Genomic DNA, 10989 nt, shown 5'->3' with positions numbered 1-10989 from the left:
CAGGTTTTTCGGATGAGAGGTTCTACAACAACTTTACCTCTCTCTCCAGTGAACTAGTGATTGATTGGGTAGATTTCGACGACAAACTTTCTGATGACAATTCAAGTGACGAGGTAAGTCATTTTATGGATCAATGCGCCAAAGATTACAGCAACAAGTTCGAACCGCTCGGTTGCCAAGACAACTGTGAATTTCCAATTCACAGCAAGTCATAATCAATCCTTGCAACTTCTAACAATATGGATTGTCAAGATACTAACCTGAAGCAATCCGATGACTCATCCATGATGGATCTAGACACCTCCTCTAGAGAAGATTACTCTCGAGAAGTTTTCCCTATTAGAAACGGGGGTGATGATCTAGTTCATCATGACGATGACGCAAACATTTGGGGTCCTCCGGCCCTAGCAGCAGGTAATGGTCAGCCTCACTCAGACACACCGCCTCCAGCCCACCGGTGCTTCGAGCATACAATCTCCTGATTATCAAAATGGGGCTAACCGCTTTAAATCAGCAACTGCTAAGAGGATCCTCCTTCTACAAGAGGCTCGCATGTGCCATGTGATCAAAGATCCTATTACCCCAATCGTTAAGTATTTGGTGAACTCGATTGTCAACTTAACAAAGAAGATCATGCTCCAGGACGAGAACTATCATCTGACCATAGCCAGAAACATTACTAACCAGGGCAGTCTAGACAATCCTCCGTCATGAGACACATAGGACCCGGAGAGGAGTAACCCTAGGAACAAGGCTTCCCGGGATGATAATCGAGCAAACAATCACCGTCGTACCTCACCGGTCAAAGGTCATCTGATCAATTACTTGCTTCATGTCATTGATGACCAGTGAAGAAGCCTAGAGGCTTCTTCTACCTCTCATCAATCTAATCGAGAGACATCCCGATATCGATCAAATCAGGAGCAATCTCTGATCGTTGTGTGAAAGACTCTTGGGAGTGCTAGAACCAAGCAAGGCGCCATCAACGGATGACTGGTCTTCTCTCTAGATCTTCGAAACGTAAGCTATCTGGTAAGTTTTTGCCCCGGGATAATCAAGAAATACAATGGAAGCACAAATCTCGTTGAGTTTCTCCAATTCAATACCATGACCATCCAAGCAGCTGGTGGGAGAGAAAAGGTAATGACGAATTATCTCCCCACGGCCCTTGAAGGGGCAGCCAGGACATGGTTAATCAATCTATCGCCAAGGACAATATACACATGGGAGCTGCTTTACGACATGTTCCGAGCTAACTTCCAGGGTACATACGTTCACCCTGGCATAAAAAATGGTATCCACGGTTGTGAGCAGATGGCGAACGAAACCTTTCGCGAGTTCGTGCAACGCTTCAACAACACTCAGAACACTATCCCCAAGATCAGCGGCTACGACATCATCCATGCGTTCACTCAAGGGGTTAAGAGTTGGTGTTGTGTCGAAGACATCATCAAAAAGAAGCCCGAAACGGTTAAGGAGCTCATGCAGATCATCAAGATGTCTACTACGGTTGAGGATACGCTCCTCTATGTTAAGGAAAACACTCAGGGCATCAAACATCCTCAACTCGAGCTCAGCGGCAACAAGGTCCAAAGCAAGTGCAAGAAGAACACCAAAGGAGGTAAGGGCAAGAAAGCCAAATCAGACAAAGTTTTTATAGATCTACCCGACGTTCGTTCCAACCAGCGTTCAGATCCTTCCTAGGGAAGAAGATTTACACCAGGCTTCGGCGAACGTGATGGCGAGCCTTGGTGCGACTTCCACCAAATCGACAACCACAACATCTACGAGTGTCGTCTCTGAAAATAGTTTGTAAAGGCGGAAGTCAAGAAAGTAGCCAAGGAAAAGGAAGTCTAGGTTGCAACCCAAAGTCGGTACTCCGACTCAGATGGCAGCAAGGATGACACGAACATGATGTCTTTCCAGCCGAACGAGAGGACGATCAACCACATATTTTATGGTTCTGCATCCTACGAGTCTAAGCGGCATTACAAGATAGTGGCCTGATAAGTCCTAGCCGCTATTCCTAAGGTTCGCCAAGCCGTGAAGTGGTCGAACACCCAGAGATGAGGAAGGGCGTAGCAAGCGATGAAAACTCCTTTAGCCAAGAGGACTGCCCTGATAACTTTGTACGGCTAGTCACTTTCCGATAGTGGTCGAACCTACGATAAACAATTGTAAAGTTATCCGAGTCCTTATCAATGAAGGGAGTTCCTTGAACATCCTATTTGCTAACGCACTTGGAGGAATGCAAATCTCTCGATCTGCTATCAAGCCAGTTACTCAAGCCTTCCATGGTATAATACCCAAGTCTTTGGCTACTCCTATCAGTCAGATATCGCTACCTATTACCTTCGGGAAATAAGATAACTTCCGAACAGAAAAAAAATTATTCGACGTGATCGATTTTGAGATGACATACAATGTCATCTTAGGAAGACCTACTCTTGCTAAAATCATGGCAGCCGCGCACTACACTTACCAGTGTATGAAGATCCCGGGACACGAGGGAGTCATCACTGTTCGAAGTTGTCATAAAGCAAGTCTCTGTTGTGACAAACGAAGTCTCAATATGACAGTTCAACACCAACCAAGCGAGAAACCCAAAAGCTCAAGGATCAAAGTAGATAAGAAGCATCAGCCATAACTACATTCATAGCTCCTTGAGACGCACACCCAAAAGACTCGAGAGCTCGGCTTCACGATTCATCCGGGGCCCACGAAATAGCGTCTACGCTATCCTCAAAATAATAAGGGTCACTGCTTATCATATTTTTTAGGTTTAAGATAATGGGTCTACATAGCTCGAGGGTCATCAGGAATTCCCTGTAAGTTCTAAGTGTAAGTCCTTATAATACCTTCTCGCAATAATAAATATCATATTGTCTATGAAGTCAATCGATTTTATTTTTCTGCCTTACTTGTCTTTTCCACACATCTTCATACCTAACAAATGCGGTAAGTCGCTTCTTGGATCCTGCATCCTAAACAAGCACCCGAGGAGCGCAAAAACTTTATCTCAACCCAAGGGCAATATGAGTTCCTTTTACTTTAAAAATATATTTTTTTACTATCTGGATTGTCCACCTAAAATCTCTATTTTCGAGTAGACGGTCGAGGGTTTAATAAGTACTAGGCACTCGAAACTGAAAACAAAATATCATGTACCTTCTAAAAGCAGTTTCTAACGAGAAGAGAAGGATCATTGCATCATGAATGCGGGGTTGCAAAAAGGCTCCTTATGCTGTCAAAAGCATTCAACGCAAAGTACCCCCATCTATTGAGAAAAGCATTTAGCCTATCTTCGAACGAATACCTTTAAAAACTGAGGTAGGACGCAATTCAAGAACTTATATCCATATGCGCACTTGGTTTTTTAGATTGCCCATCTGGGAATCCTTCCCAGATAGTCGATCGAGGAATTCACGTATACTAGGATTACAAAACATGTCATGCGCGCCATATTTCCGACAAAAAAGAGAGAATTTGTTTAGAAACCGCGAAAAGCCTTATCGTGTCCCTGAGGAGCCTAGGAACTAAAACGTGTTTCAGTTGAAGTCTAACCTAAGGTGATTGTGATGAATATTCCGATAAGATACCCTAAAAGTGCCCTAACTTACTTGGAAGAAACCAAGGCCGAACACTAGTTTGAAAGTTTCTTGTATTCATGAGAAGGTTCACAGTCATACACAGGTATTCTAGTAGAAATAGAAATCTCCTATTTAACAAGGTTTTAATGAGCTTTTTTACAGATAAACTAATATAGAGATAATTACAAAAAGTCCTAAATGAGCTACTAGACAAAGAGGAAGGAGAGCCTCTGACCAATGAAGCTCCACCGACTCAGCAAAAGGAAGAAGAGACTCCCTTGTCTCTCTCCAACCACTGGACGGAGGAGACCTGGTCATCGACGTTCTGGCCCCATGTCGAGCTCACTAGTGTCATCGCCCGATCATCGACATCTCCAACAACATAGGGTTAGTGTCGAGGGTTAATCCCTGACAATGATTCCATAGTGTATCGATCAAGGGACGCGTGAACAACGCTTGCAGGGTGCGTATACTATAAACTCAAGAATACAAGGGTTATCTAGGTTCAGAATTCCAGAAGGATAATAGCCTTACATCCTGTGTTTCGAAACTGGTTTATCTTTCCCTTACAAACCAGGTCCTCCTCTCTTTATATACCAGAGAGGGAGAACTTACAAGTGGGCCCCTTTTGCCCTGAAGATATTGTTGAGCCCATCCTATCCATCGGACACCTCCATGCTCACCTCAACCCGGTCAGCCGGCCTGCCTTGTCCCATAACTGGTCTGGCACGCGTGCCTGTGAAGCAACCTGTCGTGCATACGAGCTCATCTCGTAGCATTTAACGCTATGGGACGGGGCATGACACCTCTGTACTGGCCACAACCTGTCCACCGAGGAGGAGTGTCTAGGGAAGGAAATACACTTGAGTGGAAAGCACTTAATGAGAATAGATTGATATAATGAGTACTACCCTGTGACCAGTGAAGACTGGTCACGAAATTTCCTTCTGTGGTAAGGATCCTGATCAAGAAGGCACAGACTGGCCGCACAATAGGACCCTGGTCCGGGAAAAAATCTTCTACCAACTGGAATCACTAGTTGTGGGACCATAGAACAGGGGACCCCCTAGTCTATACACCAACAATTAGGTAGAGTCATTGGCTCTCCACCCTTATCGCCAGAATAACACGAGGGCGGAGAGGATGAAGCAGCAAGTGTCTTGCCATCTTTAATGGAGACACTATCGGACGCCTCCTTCTTCGCCTCAGTCATCGCTTCTTCCTTGTCTATTTCTGCATCCAAAAGATCACAATCCATCTCATATTGTGCACTGGAGGCTTGCTGTCTTTAATAGAGATGTCAAGAGTCACAATCCTTTCTTCAACCTCCTCATTGAAGGAAACATCGATGACCTCCGCCATTAAACTAGATTTTGTGGGAGACGATGGAGGGGTGAGGGGTGTGTACTCGGGGGAAGAAGGTGAGTAGTCAGGAGAAGATGGCGTGTACTCAGGAGGAGGAGGAGAATTCATGATCAGACTTGAGTTTGATACAGCTGAGATCCGACGCCCGAAAGTTTATATAGACCAACGGGTCAGGATGCGAGACGCCTCACCTACAGAGCTTTAATTTTAGGTGTGGCCTCATTATGAGTCACGAGCGCCTAAACGATGCCCGGTCACCAAAGCTACGCCTTTTTAGCTGACTAACGTGGACAAAGAGACGAACTTCAGTGCAGTCATTAACCTATCAGGTTTCCCAAAGCATGGGAGCAGTCGAAAGGATGGAGTAACAATTCTTTCGCATTCATGATGAGGAATATTTTTCACCACCATGCAAACTTTTTGCTACCATAGTTCAATTTCCGAGCCTAGCCAGCGATGATCCTATATCCCTTGTACTTGGCAAGGATGGGATAATTTTTTGGGCGGACTAGAAAACCTACCCGGATATAACAAATAATACAGTACTCTCTTGAGGTCTCAGAGATGTTCAAAATCCTGAGTAGGTGATCTTAAAACCCAGAAAACTTGGTTAGATATTTCATCCTAATCGGAAATCCGAGTCTACTTGATGATACGGTCGGACAAAAAACTTATCTTTGATGGCTATATACTTGAACCGTCGAAGCCTCACTTCACGTGTTGATGGAGGGCTTGCCGATGAATAATGGATAGTTATCATATCCTGGTACCTCAGAGTCTCCTGTAATTCTTAGAGCATATATTTATCTCTAGGAAGGAGATCCCTAAAGGAAAGAAAATTACCCGCAGATACCAAGACATCCAGTAACTGAGAATGTCTATCTCTAAGAATCAGAAGTAAAAGTCTAGAGACCATACGACAAATATATATATATATATATATATATATATATATATAGGACACCTATTCTATACTCCTAGGAGTATGTACTCCCACATGCAATATACCACCTAAACAAACACTTTATACTCTTTTATCATTTTTAGTATACTCTAATACTAATTCTAAGATACTCCAATATGAGTTGTATGAAAAAAAATTCAATGTTAGCCTTTCATTTTTGCTATATACTCTTTTTTATACATAAAAGAAGTATATACGCAAATTATGATAAAAATCATGGAATTTCATAAAAAATTTCGTGGGATTTGTATTGTAGTATCTTATAATTACTAATGAAGTATATTTAAAGTGATAAAGAAGTATAACACACGTGTAAAAGTGGTATATGAGAGGTGGGAGTACATACACCCAGGAGTACATACTAGTTTTCCTATATATATATATATATATATATATATATATATAGGACACCTATTCTATACTCCTAGGAGTATGTACTCCCACATGCAATATACCACCTAAACAAATACTTTATACTCTTTTATCATTTTTAGTATACTCTAATACTAATTCTAAGATACTCCAATATGAGTTGTATGAAAAAAAATTCAATGTTAGCCTTTCATTTTTGCTATATACTCTTTTTTATACATAAAAGAAGTATATACGCAAATTAAGATAAAAATCATGGAATTTCATAAAAAATTTCGTGGGATTTGTATTGTAGTATCTTATAATTACTAATGAAGTATATTTAAAGTGATAAAGAAGTATAACTCATGTGTAAAAGTGGTATATGAGAGGTGGGAGTACATACACCCAGGAGTACATATTAGTTTTTCTATATATATATATATATATATATATATATATATATATATATATATATATATATATATATATATATATATATATATATATATATATATATATATATATATATATATATAGACACACACACATACGGAGTTAAGAGGCCCTGCGGAGGACAAGTCATAAGAAGTCATTAGAAACTCATACAAGAAAGAAGTTACCGACTAGGTTTAGATCTATCTAGACTAGCTACACTCACTTTAACAGAATCAAATTAATAGAAGACAAATATAACGTAAGTTTATTATCCACAAAAAGGTCTGAACTTGTCTAAAAATTTATGTGTTCCTATTACGAATCGTCTACTTGAATTATCTCTCATTCTTCAACAAATTTATTAGATCGGTTTATTAATCTTCGACACTAATATTATGCACTTGTGTTGAAGTGCCTCGTATTCATAGATATGTTTGCTTTTATCTGACTATGCTGTCTTCAGATTCTATCAAAGTTATCTTTGCCGTACAAGAACTTATCACCATGATCGTCTTTGCTGATGCAAGTTGCGTATATAAGCTGGACGGTTTTGTAGCAGCCATTTGATTTGTGAGAACTCAGAAGAAAATCGTCACTTGTATTATGACCACGTAATCTAGCGAGACATGCATGCTGGGACATACCATGCATCTGAATTAAGTGGAATGTAATAGTGGATCGGAAGGGATAATTTCTAGACAAGTACACGACACATCAACACAACCCGTCGAGCACAACGAGCCAAGCGACTGATCAGTCGTTTCACGCTCACGAGACGTACAGTGCTATTTGCTCCTTTTCAACCTGTGCACTCGCCGGCCAGCCGGCTGGGCCCTCAAGGATGCAGGGCCGAATACGTCCGGTACTTGTGCTCCTCCACCGCAGTGGCCTCCTCCCTGCTGCCCGCGTCGGCCGGCTCGCCGGAGCCGTGGTACTTGGCGCTGCACGGTAGGTAGGTGCTGACGGGGCACGACTTGGGCTGGTGGAAAAACCTGGCGCACTCCTCGTGCGACCGCTGGTTGGGCGCGTTCGGGATGCAGTTGCCGTTGACGTTGAGCCTCCCGTCCTTGAGCAGGTCCCAGCAGCAGGACCCAAGCGACGTGAAGTAGTTGCCGGAGAGCGTGAGGTTCTTGAGGCGGCCCGACCACGGGTAAGCGAGCCGGCACAGCGCGTCGGACACCTCACCGTAGAGGAGGTTGTCCGCCAGGTTGAGCTGCTCTGCCTTGCGCAGGCACGCAAACGACGCCGGGATGGTTCCCGTGAGCCGGTTCGTGCCTGCGTCGATCACCGTTGCCTTGGCGAGCAGGCCGAGCTCGTATGGGAGGCACCCGCTGAGGCTATTGTTGAGGAAGAGCACCTCGAGGAGCGTGCCGGCGCTGCGGGCGATCGACTTGGGTATTTCCCCTGTAAACCTGTTGTTGGCGAGGGAGAGGTAGTTCACCGGCGAGTCCCCGATGTTGGCCGGGAGGCTTCCGGAGAACTGGTTGTTGTTGACGAAGATGGCCTGCACCTTTGGGAACGAACAGAACAGGCCGGCCGGCAGCTCGCCGTTGAAACTGTTGAACCGGATGTCCACGAAGGTGGCGTTGGTGAGACCCAACACGTCCGTCGGGAATATGGCGGGCGCGAGCTTGTTGTTGCTCAGGTCGAGTTCGTAGAAGTACTGCAGGCCCCTGAGTGCCGGCACGGCGCCTCCGAAATCGTTGGAGTTGGCGTGGAACAGCGCCAGGTCGGGGAGGGCGTCGACGAAGCCCCGCAGGGAGGCCGACTGCAGCCGGTAGCCGTTGAAGTCGACGGACGCGATGGTCCGGTCCGAGACGTTGGGCGGGCGCTCGCAGAAGAAGCCCTTGTAGCTGGAGCAGAGGTTGGTGCCGGTCCAGCTGCTGGTGATGTCCATCGGGTCGCACGTCACGGTCTTCTTGAACTTCTGGATCACGAGGTACGCCCTGTACAGCCGCTCGTTCTCGAAGTCGCACGGCTGCGGCTCCGACGACGGGCTGCCCCCCTGGCCGCCCCTACCGCCGCCGATGCCGATGCCGATCCCGATCCCGGCCCCGCCACTGCCGAGGTTGACGTCGAGGTCCTGCCGGCTCGGCCGGCTGGCTGCGGCGCGCGGCGCCGCGATCACGACGCAAGAGAACAAGAAGCAGAGGAGGGCGAGGCGGCGCCCGGTGCTTGGTGTACCTGTCATTTTCTGGATTCTGATCACGGGAGGCGTCGGTGCCAGCAAGCCTGTTCGGCCGGCGTGGGATCTCTTGTCCACGAATTGAAAGGCGCGGGAGCCCGAACGCGACCGCGCGATCGATTGGGCGAGTGGTCTGGCAGTGAGGACGTGAGGTATATAAAAGCCCGCACGTACGGCGCCACGGCCGCATCCGGGCACGGCAAGCTGTTGCGAACCTGCATTAACCACTTCGGATTTACTACGTTCAATTGATTGAAATTAGAGCTTCGTTTCACTCTGCGTGTTGTTTCGTCTGATCATACGTCTATCTTTTAATCTGTATTTAATTAGAAATTTTTACCTAGCATATATAAAAAATTGTATATATCTCTACTATAAAAAAAATATTGTTCACTTATGAATCAGTTTTTTTCAACCATTAGATCTTCATCTGACGATTATTGTTATCAAGTGAAACATATTTTTATTTTCACTCAATTGAAAATTAGTAACTCTCTAACCACTTACCCTGACCAGCCAGGAAGGTTCGTCAACCACTGTTGAGATACATGGATTGTATGGCATGGTAAAGATAAACATGAGTTACTGTAGATCAAATCTACTTGAGCTTTATTCTATATTTCTACCAGCTGTATCTTTTCTGTTGTAACAAATTGTACATCATCCGGCAAATGATCGGCGTCTATAAATACAGAGCAAAGTGGCACCGTGGTTTGGTGTGCAAGACAATCTCTTCTTCCTCCATCCCATATTCCTTTTATCAACCACTGCTCTTTCCTGTGATGGTAATTCGCGTGTGCTGTTGTGGTAAGTTGCTGCAGCAACTACAGTGCTCTGAATTGGAAGATTGTACTCTGATTCTTTGCAGTATTTACTGCTCGAGCTGATTCTCCCAGGGTAGTTTCAGTTTCAGAGGAGGAACCTGTCCTGCTGTCTGTTGGATTATTCATATGCAATTATGCATGACTCGAATCCAAATAATTGCGGAGCTACGGTAAAAGCATGTCGATTTTGTGGATTTCCGTAAGCAGCTTAGCAGCACGGTGTAAGGTTTCATTTCTCGCATATTTCAGAAGTTTTGGTTAACCTGGGTTACATACGTATAACATATATTTTATATTTTTTTTCTCGTTTCATGTTAAATAGTTAATTTAAAGATGTTATGTTTGAAGCACAAAGCTTTATAAGCTGATATAAAACTATCTAAATTATCAAGATGTTATTAAACCATCAAACACTAATGGATCGAAGTATTACACTCCTGAGTTGATGCCCTGGACCGCTTACCGCATATACGACACACAAACATAGAATCTTCCCCTCGGTGTCACAGTAATATCATGTCTTCTCTACAAACCAACACTATAGACTCGTGTAACCAGAATTGACTCTGAATACCATCTGCAATATTTTATCATTAAAATTCGCTTACAACTTAGCTCACTTATAAGACGGATCTGTATATAAATAATAGTTTTCTTAATTTTTATTCTCATTTCGTAAAAAAAAAATTAACCTAGATGTGTTACGTTTATAACCGAACTATTATAAGCGGATCATAACATATCTAAACTATTAAAATATTATTAAATTCATCACATCAGAGTATTTAAACCACATTAACCGAAGCTGAAAGACTGACCGGAGTATTACAACTTTTTCTCGATGCTCCCTCCTTCTGTAGACTGTGCAAGTTCAGTATGTACTGACTACTGTATCTACCTTTATCTGTGTTTAGCGTTGGGCCCGTTTTTCGTCCAGCCAGTACTCAGTAAAGCCAGTTCTCTGATAACCAGGATGTCTGGTACAGTGCTGTAAGTGATTTCACCGTTCTCACTGAAAGCCAGCCAACCGTCTTCGGGGAAAAAGAAACTGAAAGCCAACAGTTTTTTGTTAACAGATCTGGCTAACCAACTGCTAAGATGAGGAAACTAATTTGATTTGGACTAGTTAATCGTCTCCAGTGCACCAAGAGTCCAAGCACAGGCTGTTAATTTGGATTTTTTTTTTTCTCCTAGGCCTGTTTTGGTTAACTATGTTAGTTCCGTGAACTATATATCTGTACCAAATCCAGTATCTCCGATTTTTAAAAATAG

The 10989-nt window shown here is 43.9% G+C and overlaps 1 protein-coding gene across 1 annotated transcript; it reads right to left on the bottom strand.

Annotated features, from left to right (window-relative positions):
* Positions 1-7289: 7289 nt before the first annotated feature.
* Positions 7290-9030, bottom strand: LOC133889667 (uncharacterized protein At4g06744-like). Its single transcript, XM_062330115.1, has one exon. The coding sequence runs from the start codon at positions 8897-8899 to the stop codon at positions 7544-7546; it is 1356 nt and encodes a 451-aa protein (XP_062186099.1). The 5' UTR covers positions 8900-9030; the 3' UTR covers positions 7290-7543.
* Between the last annotated feature and the right edge of the window lie 1959 nt (positions 9031-10989).

This window comes from Phragmites australis, chromosome 13, assembly GCF_958298935.1.
Source record: "Phragmites australis chromosome 13, lpPhrAust1.1, whole genome shotgun sequence".
NCBI lineage: Eukaryota > Viridiplantae > Streptophyta > Magnoliopsida > Poales > Poaceae > Phragmites > Phragmites australis.
Note: the sequence above shows the minus strand (reverse complement) of the source record. Positions and strands in the feature narration are given on the sequence as shown.

Bases quoted from the DNA above. Each gene is read 5' to 3' on its own strand.
- LOC133889667 (XM_062330115.1), bottom strand. From the start codon at position 8,899: ATGACAGGTACACCAAGCACCGGGCGCCGCCTCGCCCTCCTCTGCTTC.